This window comes from Elephas maximus, chromosome 5 (assembly GCF_024166365.1).
Source record: "Elephas maximus indicus isolate mEleMax1 chromosome 5, mEleMax1 primary haplotype, whole genome shotgun sequence".
NCBI lineage: Eukaryota > Metazoa > Chordata > Mammalia > Proboscidea > Elephantidae > Elephas > Elephas maximus.
The window spans coordinates 59,907,882-59,929,733 of record NC_064823.1 but is presented as its reverse complement, the minus strand read 5'-3'; the positions used below and the strand labels follow the sequence as shown (position 1 = coordinate 59,929,733).

General features: G+C 36.7%; 2 protein-coding genes across 5 annotated transcripts in view; both read left to right on the top strand.

Moving 5' to 3' along the window:
• Positions 1 to 21,852, top strand: part of PDLIM5 (PDZ and LIM domain 5) — a 1,027,106-nt gene that overhangs the window by 177,298 nt on the left and 827,956 nt on the right. For 3 of the 4 annotated variants that reach the window (XM_049885678.1, XM_049885680.1, XM_049885677.1), the window contains one exon: positions 9,621 to 9,808. The exons of the other annotated variant lie outside the window; for it this stretch is intronic. In XM_049885678.1, coding sequence (XP_049741635.1) covers positions 9,621 to 9,808 — 188 coding nt within the window. The remainder of the gene's footprint in view (positions 1 to 9,620; positions 9,809 to 21,852) is intronic. 4 annotated transcript variants of the gene reach the window in all.
• Positions 717 to 3,142, top strand: LOC126076958 (protein MGARP-like). The gene has a single exon (XM_049885701.1). The coding sequence runs from the start codon at positions 2,241 to 2,243 to the stop codon at positions 2,952 to 2,954; it is 714 nt and encodes a 237-aa protein (XP_049741658.1). The 5' UTR covers positions 717 to 2,240; the 3' UTR covers positions 2,955 to 3,142.

The following is a 21,852-nucleotide window of genomic DNA, read 5'->3' as shown; positions in this document are numbered from 1 at the left end:
CTTTTAACCCTCTGATATCTCTCATTAACACACTTGATGGTTGGTATGAAATTATGAGTAGCTGTACAAATATTTAAAGTACAGTAGAACCCTATCTTTTATTGTGTGCATGTAGGTCTGCTAGAAAAATGAAATGTTCAGTAAGACCAAATGAAAAACCAAAAAAGAATAATAAGATACAAGTAGTCCCCAACTTATGAAATATTTGAGTTACTACAAACCGCACTTAGCAACCATCCGTTTTTTTTTTTTGCATCATTAGTAATAAGTGCTTCATATAGTATTGCGGCGTGTAATTTGCTGATGTTGATCATTCTCATGCCAACCCCCAAAGACAAAGATTGGGTTTATGAAGATACTGATAGTAAAAGGAAATAAAATAAAAACTAAAAAAAAAAAATGAGGTATTTGACTTACATCAGAACTGACTTATGACAGAGTCATTGGAACAGAACCCTGTTATAAGTCAGGGACTACCCGTAATTGGTTTTGATGGGCTACTATCTTAGCGTTCTTAAATAGGAGGTTTTGCCTGGGCAAGTAGCTTAATGTTCACTATATCTGGAAAATGTTAAAGCACAAAAATTAACTTGTCTCCTAAATCTGACAATTATGCCAAAGTTATTAGACAAAATATAAAAATAAAAATATGCTTACTAAAGATATAATCTTAATGAAATAACAGGATAAAATAATTTTTTACAGACTGTAAAATTAATGACAATAGTGTCATTTTAATGCTTAGAAAATTTTCATTATTTGAGTTACGTATTCCATTCTGGAATCTTTCCAGGATAATGCCACATCAACAGCATTATCATGGACCATTATTGTGACCTCTTGACCACTGCATAAATCAAATCATGCATTAAACTGTACATGTAATTATTTAAAACCTGATATAATGTAGGCTGTCTGTTGATCAGGCTGTGTTTGCATATCCGGTGTTTGTATTCTACCCACTGTTATACAGGTTTCTGATATACTTAATTTTGTGTAACTTTTGAGGGAAGTGATTAAACAAGGGGAGAGGGGTCATGTCACAGTACATTTTCCTGTAAGAAAAAAGTACTGAAATTATTTTATGTTTGCAGAATTATAAGTGTTAAATGAGCACAAGTCTTTCATTGTTAGGACCTGTATTGAGACAAGTGACTGAGCACACTTGTAGTGAAAGGTCCCTTTGAGGACCTGATGGAATGCTATAGAGCCTCTCCACAGAAGCGCCCGTATACATATACACACAAAATTGTACATGCCGTTATGAACTGACTGAAGCTGTGAATCTACTTCTAGAGCAGGTGTTAGTAGTCATTACCATTGTGTTTTATTAACAGCCAGCTCAGATAAAATAGGGCACAGACAATATACGTTTTGATAGTTGATAAAGGGAAATGGTCCTTGACAGGATAAACTAGTTGCCATCCTGGAAAGCAGAATATAGGGTTTCTTAAGGAGATCCATGCTAACTCATGAAGAGGAGTACTAAAAAGAGCAGATAGAATAGTGTGAGAGATCTTTTCTGTTTGAGTTTTACTTTTGTATGACATTAATCTTTAAAATCATAATGTAGTATAATACTGCCTTACTCATCTAGTGCTGCCGTAACAGAAATACCACAAATAGATGGCTTTAACAAAAAGAAGTTTATTCTCTCATAGAAGTCCGAATTCAGGGCACCGGCTCCAGGGGAAGGCTTTCTCCCTCGGTTGAGCTTCCCGTTAATCTTCCCCCAGACTAGGAGCTTCTCCAAGCAGGGACCCTGGGTCCAAAGGATGTGCTCTGCTCACTGCACTGCTTTCTTGGTGGTATGAGGTCCCCCACTCACTACTTGCTTCCCTTTCTTTTAAAAGGTGGTGCAGACCACACTCCACGGAACCTCTCTTTACTCTGGATCAGGGAGGTGACCTGAGTAAGGGTGGTGTTACAATCCCACCCTAATCCTCTTAACATAAAATTACAGTCACAAAATGGAGGACAACCACACAATACTAGGAATCATGGCCTAACCAAGTTGATGAACACATTTTGGGGGGGACGTAATTCAATCCATGACAAATACCAAACTTGTTTGTTTCCATTTTTGATATACTTAGCATTTTGAATTTTGATGGAAAAACTTTAAAGTATTCTGCAGGGTGGTCGGCGCCCCTCCCCGGGGCGGGGCGCGCCCGGACTCGCTGCGCCCGGGTAGCCGGCGCCGGGCACTCGCCACTGCAGCGCCTTGAGCGGCGGGCGCGATGTATCTCCGCAGGGTGGTCTCCAAGACCCTGGCGCTGCCTCTGCGGGCGCCCCCCGGCTCCACGCCCTTCCGGAAGGACGCATCTCTTCACCGGCTGTCATCTAACAAACTTCCTGGATCATCTGGCTCAAATCTGATGTATTATCTGGTTGTAGGTGTCACAGTCAGTGCTGGTGGATATTATACTTACAAGGCAGTCAGATCAGAGCAAGCCAGACACACGGAACATACGACAAATTTGAAAGAAAACAACAAAGCAGAGTTATATTCACTTCAAGGTGAAGAAGAGAATGCAGTGGAAGCAGAGAGAGCAAGTGCAGAAGCCCCTGAGGTATCTGTAGTGGAAGCAGAGGTGGTTGGTACTGAAGAAGTTCCCAGTGCTACAGACGCAGTCATAGAAGAGGATTTAGCCTGTCCAGAAGGTGGGGACGCTGCTCTGGTGGGGAAGGCAGCAGTTGGTGCTGAAACTGGGCTAGAAGGTACAGATGCACCCACAGGTGAAACCACAAAAGTCGATGCAGAAGCGACCCAAGGGGTTACGGAGGCAGCTCCGTATGAGGCTGTTGCCCACAGTCATGATGAAGCTATAGCAGAGAAGGAAAGCTATGACGAACACACTGAACGAGAAGAAGACACTTCCGCAGTTGAATCAGAATCCTCTGCTGGGGATGTTTCACAGGAAGAAGCCAGTGCTGGTTCTGAGGCCGTCTAAGCTCAAGGCTGATCTCACGCTGGTAGACATTTCAGCGAACGTGCCACAGAGTGTCTGAGAGGTGCTTTTGTATTTTTGGCAATCTAAATTTTTAACGGGGCTTCTTTTCTTGAAAACCTTAACATACCTTGAAAATCTTGGGTATCTACTGATAGATTTTAGGATTGAGAGATTTGAGATTTTACATGTTTTAAGAGTTTTATACTCTCCGAAGTAAGAATATAAAATTACAGTAATGAGCTTAAATGGTTTCATTTTTTAATTTAAATCTTGTAGGAACTGAACTATCCATGTAACCTCCTATTCACTTTACTTTTGCTATATCTTTACCTTTATTATGTAGATCTGGATTATTGAATTTTGATTTGAACTCATTTAAATAAAATTGAAAAATCTTCAAAAAAAAAGAATTCTGCTGAAGAAAATAGAAAATATTATTTATAAACACAGAATGCTGGGAAGACAGAGACTCATGACTCCTGTCTATATGGCCAGGTCCTTCTATAAAATTCTGACAGAAGAGTTCTCTTAAAATAAAAAGTTGCACAGAATTACGGTCATCCAGAAACCTTCCTTCTGTACCTCTTCAGAATCAGTTTTAGTTATTATTTTTGTAAGAATGTAGCTAAAATCTGTTTCGCTTGACTTCAATGAATAAACCAGTTATGTACAGTTGGTTTTTAAAAAAAAACTAGACATCGTAATTAGAATAAATTACTCTTGAGAATATTCTCTGAGCAGAGTTTTTCTCTGAAAAACAGACTTAAAATTTCCAAATGTTCCCAATCAGCTGAACTGTATTTGTTGTAGTAGCTAAACAAATGTGGGAAAGGAATGCAAACTCAAGGTAAAGCAGGTTGCTGACACTGAAAGTTTGACTTTTTTTCTCTTCAGCTCAGTTTTGAAAATATACCTTTGCTCTATTAAGCATATTTGTCTCCATATTCAGTTTTTGAACATAAAATAAAAACCTTGGTTTTCTTGAGATGGAAGTCATATTAATTTCACATTTTATTTCAGTGCATGTTTATTTGGCAGACTAGTGAATATGACCATATTTGATTTGATTGTCAGCGTCTGTGATGTTAGCCCCAGGTATTTATAGATTTATACCGGCCTCCTCATTAGAATCTTTTAGAAAGAATTTTAATTCAGGAGGAATGTATGTGAATCATGGTTTCGTAAATATCAATGTAATTTAAGTAGCCATGAAATACTATAAAGTAATCATTAATTTTAGAATATTTTGCGGCAAGTGATTTAGTGGTTATTGATAACATTTTATTCTCAAATACAAAATAATAGGGCCAGTGACTTCATTATTCCTTTGATCCTTAGTACACATTCCCTCATTTTTATGTTTTCTTTAAATAGTACCTAATAGATAAAAGTTAGAAAAAAAAAGATGTTAAAACTTTGGACACCTGGGCATTATTTATTCAGATATACAGTTGTCTTTATAAAATTTAGTATTCTTCTATTACTTAATATACTTTTATAACTACATTAACTGTCTTAGGTAGATAGAGATCTATCTACTTCCCCAGAGAAAATTGAACTGGTGATCAATCTTGGATTTAAACATGTATGGGTAAAGTTTCTTGCTTATAACATAGATTTCTGTAACTTTTCTTATAACCTTTTCCAAGCCCTTTGTATCTAAAGAATACTGTTTAAGATTTAAACATCTGAGACCTTTTGGGAGAGAATATGTACAAGCCTGTATACAAAGGATACAATTTAAAAAATTAAATTTTTTCTTAGGTTTTGTTATACCTAGTCCATTGGAATTTTAAGAAATGATGTCTTTTAAAATTGAGTTGTAGAAGCAAGATTACCTGCTCTTAAGCTCCTGGACCTTAGACTATTCACAAATTATATTCAAAAGGAAAATTATTAGTCCTAGTGAGGGGTGTTTAGTAAATATACATATCATTAAGCTTATTACCTCTAACCTAGATACTACAGGATATAGAAACAATACCATTTCTTGAGCATATACTCTGCGGTAGGCACTAAATACGTACATGATCTCATTGTATTTAAACTTTACAATAATCTTGGAATAAAGGTAGTATTTTTATGCCATTTTACAGATGGGAAACTTAATGAGTTTAAGTAGCTTACCCAAGGTCACAGTTAAAGGCCCCAACCTCAGGTAGTTTCTAATATAGTGGAAGAGACAAGACACATGAAGTTACTATTAATAAAAGACAACCTACTATTACAAATCACTGTGTAATTATATGGCATGCAGTTAGTATGTGCCATGAATTGAGTTTCTGCTTCTAGAAGATTAATTAAAATGATACATGCTAATTGCTTAACATAGTGCATGATAGATATTATTACTACTATTAATTATAGAATAGAATTTGGATGAATATGAAGAAGAGTTGGGAGAGGGAACCTTCTCTGTAGAGTCTAGTATACATGTACAATTGTGGACAGAGAGTAAGAGTGGCCAGAATATACTTTGTATCAGTGGCATGACTAGAAGGGTGCTGGGAATGCGGACCACATCCCCTAGACATTGTCAGAGAGGTGACACCAAAATGACCCCAGGGTCCTTGGCCGCTGCAGTGGTGGCCGTGGGCTGACTGGTGCTGCTGTGGGAGGGGCTGCCAGGGCAGTGGCATCACTAGAGTTGGTGTCCCCCGTCAGCCAGTGTGGTAACTCATTCCCCCCATCATCTGCCAGTCAGGGTGCAGGCGCCCGGGCCGTGGCACCTGCCATTGGGCAGAGAGGAAGGTCTATGCCTTGGCCAATGGGAGAGGGGAGGGGCTACGGGAGGTCGGGGGTGGGGCTGGAAGGTGGGCAGGGCAGTGTGGCCCTTGGCCCTGCTGTGGGGATGGGTCCAGGCCACTCAACCCACGGTGTGGGGGAGTTACCTAGCTGGCCCTGGCCACCCTGGGGAAGGGCACCATGAGTTACCACAGTGGATGACACCAACCCTAGTGACACTGCTGGTTTACATAGCAGTCTTAGGACATATAATTGAACCAGTAGGTTGGAGCCATAGCTTAGAAAGCTTTGAATGTCAAGCTGTAGGTAATTCAGTCCTCCACTCTCTGAATGATTAAATCCTCTCTACAGTATTTTTGTCCTCTGCTTAAGTACCTTCTGGTGACAGGGCTCTCCTGTAAGGTAAGACGTAGTTAGAAAACAGATTTTTTTTCTTTTCTTCTTCCTAAGAGGTGCTTTTATTGAACCAGATCTCTCACTGTAGGTTTGATTTGGTGACTTAAGGCAAATGGAACTTAATCTGAAAGGGTAAATCTACATTTGAGAATTGCTCTTATCCCCCTTCTGAGTTTTTTTCATACCATGGGCCAATATTACTGTTTCTGTCAACAGAACTTCATTAGACTTGGTATTGAATCCCTCTATGATCCTGATCATTTTCTTCTAAGTAAATATGTCTCACAACTATGAATTACATTTTAATTATTTCAGGTTAAAACCAGCCCTGTTGCCGTTGAGTCAATTGCAACTCATAAATGATGACAATTTGGGTTTATTATCTCCAGTATTATATTTTTGTCACATCTATAACATCTAGTATTTCTTGGTCATAAGTTATCTTCTCAGAATAGTGACTATATGGATTATTAGTTATTTCTCTCAAATCTGTTAGTAATTTAATCCTAGAATTAAAATAACCTGTACTTAGAAATACTTTAAAGGATCACTTATATATAATGAGTAAAAAATACTGAAAGTAAGTCTTATTATTTAAGTGTACTAATTGTACTTTTTATATGCTAAATTCATATTCTGTGCTTAAAGCAGGCTAAGCACTTTATGCATAGTTGTCTTTTTTATTGTGGAAAAGTCTACATAACAAAATATTTGTCAGTTCAACAATTTTTATGAGTATAATTCAGTGACATTGTTTACGTTCTTCACGTTGTACAGCCATTATCGCTATCCTTTTCCGGATTATTTCACTACCTTTAACAGAAACTCAGCGCCTCCTAAACAGTAACTCCGCCTTTCTCCTTCCTCCCTCCTCTGGTAATCACTAAAAAGCTTTGGTTTTTATATATTTACCTATTTCATGTATGTGAGATTATACAGTATTGGCCGTTTTATGACTGACTGATTTCACTCAGCATAGTGTTTTTGAAGTTCATCCATGTTGCAGCACGTACTGAGACCTTGTTTCTCTTTGTGGCTGAATGAGTTTGCGCTGTGTGTATATACCACGTTTTGTTCATCCATTCATCTGGTGATGGATATTTAGGTTGTTTCCCCTTTCGGCTATTGTGAGTAGTGCTGAAATGAACAGGTTTTTGTTTGAGTTCCTGCTTTGGATTCTTTTGGTGTATACCTAGGATTGGGCTTGTTAAGTCGCACGGTAGTTCTCTGTTCATCTTTTTTTGAGAAACATCCAAACCGTTTTCCACAAAAGCTGTACCATTTGGCATTCCTGTCAGCAGTGGATGGGGGTTCCAGTTTCTCCACAACCTTGTAAACAGTTGTTATTTTTTATCATGGCCATTCTACCTGTTGCCGTCGAGTTGATTCTGATTCATAGTGACCCTATAGGACAGAGTAGAATTGCAGCATAGAGTTTCCAGGAAGTGGCTGGTGGATTTGAACTGTTGACCTTTTGGTTAGCAGCTGAGCTCTTACTACTGTACCACCAGGGCTCTGTGGCCATTCTAGTTGGGGTGGAACAGTGTCTCATTATGGTTTTAATTTGCATCTCCCTAACCCTGCTGGCATTCAATATTGCCATTAAGTAAGCAGTCTTTCATTTTTTATTTATGAAAAAATTTATTAAAGTGCTTGAACTTTTCATCACATGGTATATTTTAATTTCAAGCATGTTTTAGTTCTTCATTAAATTGATTGGAAGTAATAAAAGAAGGTGATGGCTATATTACACTTAGATTTGAGAGGACAAGAATAGGGAGCAATAGTTCAAGAAAGTTAAAGTACCCTGATTATGATTTTTCTTGAACTATTGAGTGTTGTAGGTACCCCAGGACCAAAGCCAGGTTTGATGATTTACAAGAAGGACTCACAGGACTCAGCATGTAGTTATACTCATGACTAGGATTTATTACCATGAAAGAATACAAAGCAAAATCAGCAAAAAGAAAATGTGTATGGGACGAAGTCTGGAAGATACATGTTTCCAAGAGCTTTTGTCCAGTGGAGTTACACAGGATGTACTTAATTCCTCCAGCAATGAGTTGTGGCAAAATGTGTGAAATGTTGTCTACCAGGAAAGCTCATTAGAGACTCAATACTCAGTGTATATATTAGAGGCTGGTCACGTAGGCACCCTGTGCCTAGTATGTACCGAAATTATAGATTCTGAGAAGGAAAGGAGGTGTTCAAGATAAACCACAGTATGTACACAAGCAATTTAGGCACAGTGAGCCACTCCTACCATTTAGAGAAAGGTTTATGGGTTTTATATCACTGTTGTTGTTAGTTGCCATAGAATGGGCTTCGATTCATGGCAACATTGTGTATAACAGGATGAAATGTTGCCCCATTCTGAGCCGTCGTCTTAATTGTGAGTATGGTTGAGTCCGTTGTTGCAGCTCTTGTGTAGTGCCTTCCAGCATGGGGGGTAATCTTCCAGCACTATATCAGATGATATTCTATTGTGATTTATAATGTTTCATTGGCAAGCCACCACAGTATGACAAACTGACAGACAGGTGGTGGTATATAGCTATTTAAAAAAAAAAAAAAAAATTGGCCATCAAGTCAATTTCGACTCATAGTGACCCTATAGAACAGAGTAGAACTGCCCCATAGAGTTTCCAAGGAGCACCTGGTGGATTTGAACTGCTCAACTTTTGGTTAGCAGCCATAGCACTTAACCATTATGCCACCAAGGTTTCCATTATTATTGGTTTTTATTATTATTATACTTCACTTAAAAGACATACCCAGTATTATAGTATTGTATCATTCCAAAATGCATATTTTATAATTTAAGCTACCTCAAATTATTATTTTTCTAGAAATGATGTATATGTAATTATGAATAACTTATATTGCTCATATAGGACATATGATCTTGTAACCCAAACTGTAACCAGAACAGATGAAGCCTCTTGTTAAGTAAATAACACTGTTTGGAAGAAGACAATGGTAATCCTGTTTATTAGGGCAGAGAGATCTCTTGTTTTGCTACTCTTTGGCCAGTACATATCATAGTGTCTGGTATAGAGTAGGTGCTTAAATATTTATGGAATGAATGAGTGAGTTAATTTGTGAGTGAGAAAGAGTAATTGATGAGATGTTAGGGAAACTTAGTTCATAAAATAGTAGAAGATTGTGGAAATGGGAAACATCTTTGCCATTTCATAGATGTTACCAGGGATTCTCCAGTAATTGTTTTAACTAGAAGACTGTTCTGATGTGTTGAGATACAGAGTAATAGGGGGAGAAATTAGCTTATGTGAAAGGCATTGAATGTATAAGCTTTTCAGTAGCCTGGTTTCTCATGATAGACCTTTTAAAGAGAATTTCCAAAGTATAGAATGAATGCAATCTCTTTTCTTTTTTTAAAAATCGATTAACTTTTTTTGCTTTGTTTTGCTTAAAGATATAATGGATTGAGAGAGAGAGAAAGGAATCATTGCCAATTTAGAATGCTTCTGCATCACCGAAAATGTTTTCGTATGTCCTTTACAGCAACATCCAGGAGCCTTCTCAGCAATTGCCTTCCTCTGTAACCTCAACAAGAAGCATGCCCCAGAGCCTAGAAAGTTCAGCCTCTGCCAGAGCAGGGACGGCCAGCCTCGCAACTGCTACTTCCTTCAAGTCTCTAGCTGCCAGCAACGTTACCAAGTCACCAGGTTGGCATCAACCATATCAAGCAGGTATTCCAAATAAATCTCTTGTTTTTTTTACCTTTTTTAAGTGTAATTATGAAAATGTGTTCTGGGATATATGATAGAAATTACTGATGAAATCCATTCGCAGCTACCTAAGATTTCGAAAGGACTGTAAAGAATAGCTATAGCTGTTTTTCTCTTAAAATTGTCTTCTAAGCATTGTCTCTTTGCTTGATACCATTCAATGTACTATTCATAATTATAGAATTGGGCATTTCCTTGTTTCCCAGACTACTCAGAAAGCATGTATGAATAGTATGTTTGGGGTCTTCTTTCTTAAGGAACTGTATTGTTGGAAGGTGTATTAATCTGGGTTCTCTAGGGGTACAAAACCAGTTAAGCATATATAGATATAGAGAGAGATTTACTTCAAAAAATGGCCCCCACAATTGTGAAGAAATGACTCACGCAATTTTCGGGGCTGGCAAGTCCTAAATAAGTGGGTCAGGTGGCAGGCTGAAGACCTCTGTTGGCTCACTGACCAATGAACCCTAAATCCTTAGGTCAGGCGGCAGGCGAACTTCTGCAGGCTTATGTCTCGGGAACTGGAGGGCAGGCAACGAGAAGAGTATAGAGTCTAGAGAGGAAGAACATCCATTTATATACTGGAGACAGGCCACAACCCCCCAGGAAACTCCTCTTTCAGCTGATTGGCTGCTCACATCAGATGACAAATGGAAGGTGATTATATAAACCAAAACTAAACCTCTTGCCACGGAGTGTATTCTGATTCATGGCGCCCCTATAAGACAGAGTAGAACTGCCCCATAGGGTTTCAAGAAGCGGCTGGTGGATTTGAACTACTGACCTTTTGGTTAGCAGCCATAGCTCTTAACCACTGTACCACTAGGGCTCCAAGAAATCACTAGCCTAGCTATATTAACACATAACATTAACCATCACAGATTATCTTTATAAATACATTATTTTAGTTTTTGATAATATATACCAAAGAATAACAACAAAGAATCTATCTGTTGCCATCAAACAATTTCAAGAAAGGATATTGTAATTCTTGCTGTCTGAAGATTTATGAGGCTGTTGGGAAAGAAAGATGGACTCACGGCAACCCCTAGTGTTACAGAGTAGAATTGCTTCATGGGATTTTCTTGACAGTAAAATTTATGGAAGCAGATCACCAGGCCTTTCTTCACTAGTGCCTCTGGGCAGGTTCAACCTGCCAACTTTTAGGTAGTCACCCTGGTCACTGTGAGTCTGACTCAGTGGCACTGGGCTTGGTTTGATTAAGGGAAGAGGAAAACAGTATTAGAAGGAGAATATTCACGTGGTTGAATGGAAAGACTTGGGCTTGATCTGGAAACCTATGTTCTTATTGACTTCTGTATATAAATAGCTTTAAATAAAATCGCTTAACTTCTTTGACTCTTAGTTTTCTCATCTGCAAATTAAAGGGAGACTAAATGATCTTAGGAAACCCTGGTGACGTAGTATTTAAGTGCTGCGGCTACTAACCAAAAAGGCTATTAACCAAAAAGGTCGGCAGTTCGAATCCACCAGGTGCTCCTTGGAAACCCTGTGGGACAGTTCTATTCTGTCCTCTAGGGTCGCTATGAGTTGGTATTGAATTGACAATGGGCTTTTTTTTTTTTTTATTCATCTTTCTCCCAACATGAACAAAGCTTATGATTATTTAACTAAAGTACTTCTCTCAGCAGGAAGATGAGACAGTAGTTAAATGTTGCTAATTCCCAAACTCAGCCTTCACCTTCTGTCACTCTTTATATACTCTCTGGATGAACTCTCATCCAAGCTTTTACCACCTAAACCAAAAAAAAAAAAAAACCAAACCCGTTGCCATCGAATCAGTTCAGTCTCATAGGGTCGCTATGAGTTTTACCACCTAGCCATTGATAGTCGACAGGCCTGTCTATACTGAACTCCAAATCCCCAAACCCATTGACCTACTTGCTGTTTTCAGGTGGCACCTCAAATAAAGCATGCCCAACTCAGACTGTCATTACTTTTTTCTGTGAAGGGCACATCCACTCAGTTACCAATGCTACAGTGTAGGCTTGAAGACCCCCCCGCCCCCCAACACATACACGTAATTCTATCAATAATCAACATGTGATGACATCACTTTTTAGTATACCGAATTTCTACTCTCTTTCCTCTCGTCAGACCCTTTGCCTTGGTGCGAACCTTTATCATTGCAGACATCTTCTAATTTCTTTGTCTTCTTCTCACCCTTTTAGTCTGTGTATCATCAAGCTGCAAGCAATCTTTCCATAACTCTGATGTGCTCATGTTACTCCATTGCTGCAGATACTTTACTATATCTCTCCATCTTTAATATATCATTTAAAATCATTTTTACTTTGGCCCTTAACTAACCTCTCAACCTAATCTCCTGCTGCTCCCCAATTTATAATCTGTGTTACAGTCATACTAAACCATCTACAATTACTGAGACATGCTGTGTTAACATAGAGTTGAAAGTTATGATCCCTCTTTGTAGAATACACTTCTTCATCTAATTCCACTGTCTAATTTCTAGTCGTTCCTCATCAGTTTTAGGATGAGTATTAATTTAGTACACAAGGGACTACTTTTCAAAATGTGATAGCTTTACAAATTGAGCATTTATTATTATTTAAGAATATTTTTGACATTTGTAGACTGTAGTCCCCCACTGGGTTTTTAGATCATTTAATTACGAATCTACCTTTTTTTAAATTTTCCACAGGGTTTATTTAGGTACTAAGTAAATTCATTTATTTTAAATACATTCTCACTTAGAAAGAAACAAATCATTTATATAGTTATAATTTACTTCATAGTGCATTTTGGAGTTTTGAATTTTCAGTTACATGCTGCTAATTTTGCAAAGAAATTAGAAATGTCTGTGTTGTGAAGAAAGAGGGTGGGTTATTGTATATGAGCTGGAGTATTTTAAAGGAAAGACTTTTATTACTATTGAAAACAAAGTATTAAGACAAATATCATCAGGCTCTGAAATTTCTAGACCATTAATTGACTTTGTAAGACCTATTAGAAAAAAAAATGCTAACAAAGCTCTATCGCAGCCATTTTGAATTATTTTTGTTTACTTAAAGCCTGTATTTGACAATGCATATTTGCTGTAATTATTTTTTATGTGCATTGGAATACAGAAAGTAACTTTCAGAAAAATTCCTTTGATATGGTAATTGGAAGGGAACAGGAGAATGTTTCTTGAGATAACTCTTTTAAGAAAAAGACTAAATTTATTAGAAGCTGAAGGGAGGACATAAATTGTATGTACTAATTATGGAAGTTCAGAACCTTATGGTCAAAATACCACTCTGCCTCTTTTTTATTTTTTTATTGTGCTTTTGGTGAAACTTTACAGCTCAAGTTAGTTTCTCATACCAAAATTTATACACAGATTGTTATGTGACCCTAGTTGCTATCCCTATAATGTGATCACATATTCTTCCTTTCTACCCCGGATTTCCCGTTTCCACTCAACCGGCTCCTGTCTCTTTCTGCCTTCTTATCTTGCCTCTGGACAGGAGCAGCCCATTTAGTCTCATGTATCTACTTGAACTAAGAAGCACACACTTCATGGGTATCGTTTTGTCTTATAGTCCAGTCTATTCTTTGTCTGAATAGTTGGCTTCGGAATGGTTTTAGTTCTGGGTTAACAGAGAGTCCGGAGACCATGTCTTCTGGGGTTCCTCCAGTCTTAGTCAGACCAGTAAGTCACCACTCTGCCTCTTGAAGTGAAAAAGAAAAAAATTCAAATTTATGTGGGACTCCTAGAGAATACAGTACAGCAAAATTACCTCAAGAGGGCGATGGAATCCTTCCTTCGCTGCGTTTTATTTGTTGCAGTAATCAAAGCAGGCAAGTAATGATCATGATGCAGATAGTTAATATTTAAGATATTATATTTTTTCCAGAAAATGCTAGTGAATTTTATGTGAACAATACTGTAACAGTGTGAAACATTAACATTATAAAAATAAAATCTATGTTCCCATTGTGAAGTCACAGTTGAATTACAGCACAGTGCTCAGCTCAAATCAGAAAATATTTGCTGAGCTCCTGCTGTTTATCTTGCTGTAGGTGCTAAAACTGACATTAATAAGTTATTGTGTTATGTGAAAGTTACTTATTTACACTGTTTTGTAAAAATCCTCTGATAAATACAAAATGACCAGCCACTCAAATTCTTTTTTTCTGCCCTCCGCAACAGTATACCATATTTAAATTAAAAAAAAAAAAAACCCAGAATCTACTCTGACATACAACAAGCAAAAAGTCTATGATAAATAGTTGCAAGAGCTTCCTAATGCAAATGAAAAGGTTCTTTGGATTTAGAAGGTGATAGCTATCTCATTATGGGTTCTTGTGTTCTTCACAATTCACGTATGAAAACTACAGTGCCAACCAAAGGGATGCAGAAGCTGGAAAGGTGAGTTGCAGGGGTAGTGTGGACTCAGATAAAGCATTAGTGCAGGTGACATTGCTTTCCTCACATTGAGAGCTTCAGACTTCTCTCACAATAATTCATAACAGTGTTCTAATATCACCAAATAAAGGAAGAAAAAAAAAGATTTTTCCCCCTCTCCACCATCAAATATTGACTATTACCAATAATGTCATTTTTAAAAAGTTGAGTAGGGGTATGGGAGGGGATCAGAATTACTAAATTACAGTCGGCGACCCATGTAGTTGATTCTGAAATGAGTTTAATAGGTCATAGCCAGCTTTTTTTTTTTTAAATGAAATAGAACAGAATAGAAAATAACAGAGTATGTTGCATATAGCACAGTTCTGGTCTGACACACATGGGGTCAGCATGAGTCCGAGTTAACTTGACAGCAACTTATTGGTTGTTGGTTGGTTAATATTTTGTGAAAATGTTGTTTTAGTGTGTATATATATATGTATATAAGTAAATGTGTGTATATACACATACGTACTCACATTTTGGGTCAGAAGATTAAATGTATTTCTTACTGCATATTACAGTAAAAAAAAAAGATAAAGAAAGAAAGAAAAAAAAGACTACATTGAAAGGGCTGGTTGAAATTTTAAGACTCACCAGTGTCTTCTGAGCCTGTCGTGGGTTTCTATTACCTCCACTGGTTCTGACTTTAAATCTTAGATCATTTTGCTTGTGGTATTATATAGCCTGTGTTAACCAGAAGTCTTTCAAGAGCACAGTAATGGCTGTATCAGTTGATAAATAGGAACTAGATGTGTATGTTAACAGTATTAGACTTTAGATTGGATCACCTTTTTCTCAGGCGTATAGTTTAACGTACACTACTACCACACACACAGGCTTGCTGATGACTGACAAAGAGCTAAACATTCAGAATGCAAAGTGTTCAAATGTTCAGAGTCTGGACGAAAGTATTAAGATACAAAAGAAGTAAGAACCCAAGCTTGAGTTTATGTAAGCTAATTTTTTTTTTAGCAATACTACTTTCTACTTGCTCTGTGTCTTGGTAATACTTTACTGATTAAGATGCGATAATCCCTTTAGAAACATTAACGTGAATCTAGAAAAACATAAAGAGTGATTTTCTTTGGTTATTTTTCAGTATCAGAGATTTGTACTTTTTAAACTTATATTTGAATTCACTATATTTGTACATATATCAGATTTTTTATTTCAAAGCCTTCATATCGTATATAAATTAATAAATGGTTAGATAGGTATTTTCAAAACCTTTGTAAATTTAATGATATAAGTTTAAATCTATGGTCCTATATGTTACACTGTGCTTTATGTAGGTGGCTCAATTCACTATATAATATTTTCCCTAAGTTTTGTTTAGGTTATGGGTATTGGATTAGGTATATTCAGTTTATTAGATACAAATAGGTGTATAAAATATTACTGTCTTACCTAATATAGTCATGTGCTTATCATATATCCAGTCTTAAAATCATGAAGACCTATTATGTATTGGCAGCATGTCAGTTTTCTAATTTTAGTTTAATTGTATACAAAATGTGAATGATTAGTTCATTAGAATATAAGCAGTGCCTCTCTAGATCAGGCCATTGTTCTTCAAACCCAGTTTTCTGACTGATTGTGCCCCTGAGGAATAAGCATAACTTCTTTATGGGGTATGAATTTCAGAAGATTAGAGATGTTCCCAAGTGGAGTATTTTTGAGCCACTAATTTCTTCATCCCTTAAAATAAGGATCTAAATAACATCCCTTATAGCATTGTTGTAAATGAAATATATCAGAGTGCCTGGTACATAGAGGGTATTCAAGAAAGGCTGTGTTTCTACCCTTTTATCTCCTTTAGTGATAGGGCTAAAAACTTAAAATAATTCTCATGTGACTTTCTACCTTGAAAATGTTTTGCGTTATCTGCTGCCCACAGATAAATTGTCTGACTTACAACCTTAGGCTAATCGTCTTCTCCAGCCTCGTTTGTAATATTTCCCCTTGTATTTCCTATACTCCTATCACATTAAAGTTCAAATCATTCCTTGGACACACATCTCTGTGCTTTGTACAAGCTGCTCCTTTTATGTGAAATGCTTTTTCATTCCTTCTACCCCTGGAAGCCCTGGTGGCGTAGTGGTTAAGTGCTACGGCTGCTAATCAAAGGGTTGGCAGTTCGAATCCGCCTGGTGCTCCTTGGAAACTCTATGGGGCAGTTCTACTCTGTCCTATAGGGTCGCTATGGTTGGAATCGACTTGACGGCACTGAGTTTACTGGGTTACCCCTGACAAACTTCTGTTTACCCTTTAGGATCAGATATCACCTCCTTTGTGATGCTTTCTCAAGCCCTGTAAATAGTTACCTATTCAGGATCGACTCAACGGCCCTGGGTTTTTTTGTTTATTCTTTCTCTATGTGCCGACAAAATTTTGATGATGGCTTTTTTTATAGCATTCATCATATTCATTTTAATTGTTTACATGTCTTTTACTACTGTTTTTAGATTTCCTTAAGGACAGGGACCAAGTCTTACTAGGCTTTGTTTATCAGCACCTAAACAATACTTGGCACAGTTGATTAAAAAAAAACTTTTTGATTTAGCCCTTGGTAAATGTCAGTGGGTGGATAGGTCAGAAGGTCTTATTTTGGACATCATCTTCATGTGATTTGAGGGATACATGATTCACTTGCCAAAATATTGTTCTTCCTCCTACCAGACTTGAAATTCCCACAATAGTCATTGAACAAAGGTGGAAGTATTGTCTGTCAAAGTCCATTATTAAAAAATTTCACATATTGTTTAAGAAAAGGGAACTTCCCTCTCTTTGAAGCATTAAACTGCCATAAGAGTTAAAGGTTATGAACACAAGCAGTACTATTACTAGTACTATATTGTTTATTTCCAATAATTAAAAAAAAAAATGACAATAATAACAGATCTGAAGCCATATGATAAGAATCTTTTCTTTAAAAAAATGGGAATTTATGATATATAAGGAACAAAGCAGTGGAATGCAGAGTGAATATTATGAATATGAGACCACCCATTTTGCCACTGTCAACAAAATAACTTGGATACCAAAAAAACAAACAAACAGACCCAGTGTTGTGGAATTGGTTCCAAATCATAGCAACCATATAGGACAGAGTAGAACTGCCCCATAGGGTTTCTAAGGAGCAGCTGGTGGATTCGAACTGCTGACCTTCTGGTTAGCAGCCTTAGCTCTTAACCACTGTGCCACCAGGGCTTCCAACTTGGATAGAAAACACCAATAAACAACATAGAAATCAGCAAAAAAAGGTACAAAGAAGAGTTAAAATGACATTGCAAGGCCCAGGGCAGAAAGCATGGTGTTCTGAATCAGCAGAAAGAAGGGAAAAGAGGTTTGGGTAAAGTTCCAATGATATAACTTTGCGATAGAATATTTATTTGTTTATAGTGGAGTCCTATTTTATGGAGGAACAAAATTTTAATGTTTGTACCTAAAGCAAAATCACATGTAGTCAATGACCCGTGAACATTTTTGGGAAGAGACCAAGTTGGAGAAGGAACAGCATATGCGAAAGCACTGAGAGAACTTGGCTTCCTGGAGGAAGGGCAAGTAGCCAGTATATGAAGGACTGTCTAGTGGCCTGAAAGGAAGCTGGACAGGGTAATGGGGGCCTGGTCAGAAAGAAAATGTGGACTCGATGCTGAAAGTATGCTATTAAAAGATTTTTAAGTGGGGAAGTAGCACAATCAGATTTGCATTGTTGAAAGATCATTACAACTTCAGTGTTTTAGAGGATTATTATGACTACAATATAAAGATTAAGATTGGAGTCCTGGACACCCTTTAAGAAGTTGTTGAAGTCATATAATCTGGGATGATGATAGTATTACCCTGAGTAGTGGCAATGGAAATGTAGAGAGTTCCTTAGGCAAGAGAACTGCAGTGTATTTAACTTTAACCTGACTGCAGTGCAATTTTAACCATTGCTCTCTGAGGGCACTTGACTCCATGTATAGACTATTAATAAAAAAAAAATATATATATATATATAAAAAAAAAAAGCTTTTTTTTTTTTTTTGCTTCCGTTAAAACACTGGTACACTTGGACAATTTATACGTTGTTCTGAATAAGCCAGATTTATGGCACAGAAAATTGGTTAAATATATCTTTAGGTTTTTTACATAATATGTCATGTTACAAAATATAAATCCGGATGGGTTACACCTTGTAGTGTATGTGAGAAATAAGTTAAATCTTAATTTTATAACATACGTACTCTTTTTATGCAGCTTTCTCACGTGAGTGCATTTATTTCCCTTAAATAAACATGTTCTACATCTTGACTATTGCTTCAACTTTTAGAGTTGCAAATATGAGGTTAGTGGCTTTGGCACTATCCTGATAGCATTGGTTACCTTTGCACGAAGCATGTACTACTACATGTTGTCATGGATATAAACATTATGAGGTGGACAAAGGATTTCTTCCAAGGCAAAAGGAAAAAATTCTGTGAAGCCCAGTTAAAAATTAATTGTTCATGATATTTTCAAGTAATTCAGAAAGCTTTTAAGTGTTTAAGACTTTAAAAATTTTTTTTCATTATTTTCATGTTTTTTTTTCTTTCACACTTTCAAAATATGTTGGCTTTGAGAGCATCTGTAATAATACTTAATAATATACTTGCATTATATGCATTTAATAAATAACTTATAATTTATTTGAAAAGTTACTGCACTATACTCAATATCAGCTACTACTATAGTCATCATTTTCCATAGAAAACAATTTCACAGAGCCATTTAAAAATAAAATGCTTTTGCGTTGTTTTCTTTCACAGTAGTGTTGTCTAGCTGTTCTAAAAATTTTCCTTCTGTTGTTTTTATTGACAGTTCTTGTAGCATGTTAGAATAATGCTACCTTGATGCTTTCTTTAATTGTATGTACACTCAACTCCTAGTCAAGTCCTGCTTATTCTTATGTTCCCTGATGTTGGCAAAAAAAAAAAAAAAAAATAGTGTTGTTTTTTGTTTTTGGTTTTTTATTTTCGTTGTTAAACGTGTCCATGGAGGCAGGAATTCTACTGAGGAAAGTGAAAACATTGGCTTATATTACAGTGACATACCCAATACACTAGTAGAATTTCATCCTTTAATATTGAATGTTCTTAATTTCTAAGATTCCATATTGAACAAATACCAATCTCCTACATTCAGCTGATGGCATCACTTCCTTTACATAGAGCACTTAATATGTGTATCAGCTGTTAATGAATTGCTTTTATTAGTGTATTGCTTTTTTCATTACGAAACTGTTTTCATATAGGTAGTAAAGGTAAGGACTATTGACAATAAGATTTATGAAAATTACTGATTTTCTTAGGATACAAGTTATGTGTTTTGAATAAGCATGACTCAAGTAAGCTGTAAGTAGTAAAGTTGTGATCATTTGAAAGTCACTGAGAGATACAAAAATATCTTTTGGTCAGTAATGGGGAACCCAAGGTCAAGAAGGGGAGAGTATTGTCATGTCATGGAGGAGGGGGTGGTTGTAACCAGTGTCACAAAACAGTATGTGTATTGTTTAATCAGAAGCTAATTTGCTCTGTAAACCTTTATCTAAAATATAATCTAAAAAATTGAAAAAAATAAAATTTGAGGCTGGATTAGAAAAATATTTTCTTTTGGTCAAATGAAAAAGGGAAAAAGATATAAATTTACTTGTCAGAATAAATATTAATAGACTGTAGCTTCTGTTGACCTTGTCTTGAGGATTACTCACCATCCCTGTTTGAGGACTTGAAACTCATGGGTTAACGGGCAGCTGCCTAAAAGGGAACAAATTAACTTGTTTAACAGTAAAATGGTAGGTAGCGTTGATTAGTAGTAGTAATTATAATACTGTCCATTAAAAAAAAAATCTTTTCACTCAGAGCACACAATAATGTCATTAAAATTTTAAATTGAAATGTACATCATTTTACAAATGAGGTGAGAGTCTGAGAAAAGTAAAAAAAAAAAAATTGTCCAGCGTCTGATAGTGATGGGACTCCAGTAACTTTGACTCCAAATAGTGTGTTTTCCTATATCAAAAGATAACATCCATGAATATATTTAAGGAGGACTAAATCTCTTAGGAAAAGCCTGGGTGGCCCTCCCCTGCTAACCAGAAGGTTGGTGGTTTGAACCAACCCAGGAGTTCCACAGGAGAAAGACCTGGTGATCTGCTTCCCTAAAGATTACAGTCGAGAAAATCCTATGGGACAATTCTGCTCTGTCACATGGGATCACTATGAGTCAAAAATCAATTCAATGACACCTAACAACAAATCTGATCGGAGTGGTGTAGAAAGCATTCTTGCTTTGGATAGGGAGGATAAACAAGGTAACTAGCGATTGACTACAGAGGTCTCCTGCAAGTAACATTTTCTTTGCATCTGAACTCCAGTTTTGAAATCTAGATTGATTCGCTAAGGTTCTAGTTAACATGACCCTTTATCATACCCTGCCTCTTGTATGTGCTACATTTTAGAAGTAAAGAAGAGCTTACTTAGCTCAGAGTTTGGAGAGATCTGAGAGTTTTTGCTTGTTTGTTTTTTCCAAGGAAGACTCAGATATATTTGTGAGATCTGATTAGATCAAAGACTGAGTGATGTGCATCTCAGTTATAAGTGGATATAAATTCTATATTTTATTTGAAGTCTAAAGGAGATAGGGGTGAGAAAGGAAATTACTGCTTCCACAACCATCCCAAATTTCATTGTAGACTTAACGCTAGAGCAATAAATCGAGATAACTAGATTTGCTTAGCTAAGATGGATACATTTATTGGTTCCATTTTTTAAATTTTCTATGAATAAGTAAACTGCTACCAGTTGCATATATTTCATCTCATCTAATAATGTTTTATTGCCATCTGCTCCCCTGCATTTTGACTAAACTATCCACTTGCCTTAAAGGCCTGACTAGGGCGTCCGTTGTCAAAACTGGGGTGTGAAGTATACAAAAATGCTCTATCTCCTTACATACCAAGTAGATTTTTGTTTAGAACAATGACTTCCAGGTAGGAAAAAATAAAAGTAGCAAACAGTAACTGCCTTCTTTTTTTTCTTTCAAATGTTCTTTTATTGGAATTTATTTTCATGTTGGAAGCTTTTCAGGGCTGATGCACGTACATGTATGTGAAAGCTCTTTTCCCATTTTTCTTCCATACTGAGATTAAAATATTAAACATTTTATAAAGGAAGATATCTAGATTTTTTTCATATATGCTTTTTATAAAGAATTATTACTTATTTGTTAATTGACACTTATGGTTTAAACCAAGGCCTTGGTGGTTTTTTTTTTTTTTTTTTTTTTTTTTGGTGGTTCAGTGGTAGAATTCTCACTTTTCATGCGAGAGAACTCGGTTTATTCCCAGCCAGTGCAACTCATGCACAACCACCACCCGTCTGTCAGTGGAGGCTGGCATGTTGCTATGATGCTGAACAGGTTTTAGTGGAACTTCCAGACTAAAATGCACTAGGAAGAAAGGCCTGGTGATCTACTTCCAAAAGCTAGCCGGTGAAAGCCCTGTGAATCACAATGATCTGATCTTTAACTGCTCATGGGGATGGTG

Excerpts from the sequence above, each read along its gene's own strand:
- LOC126076958 (XM_049885701.1), top strand. The coding sequence starts at position 2,241 with ATGTATCTCCGCAGGGTGGTCTCCAAGACCCTGGCGCTGCCTCTGCGG.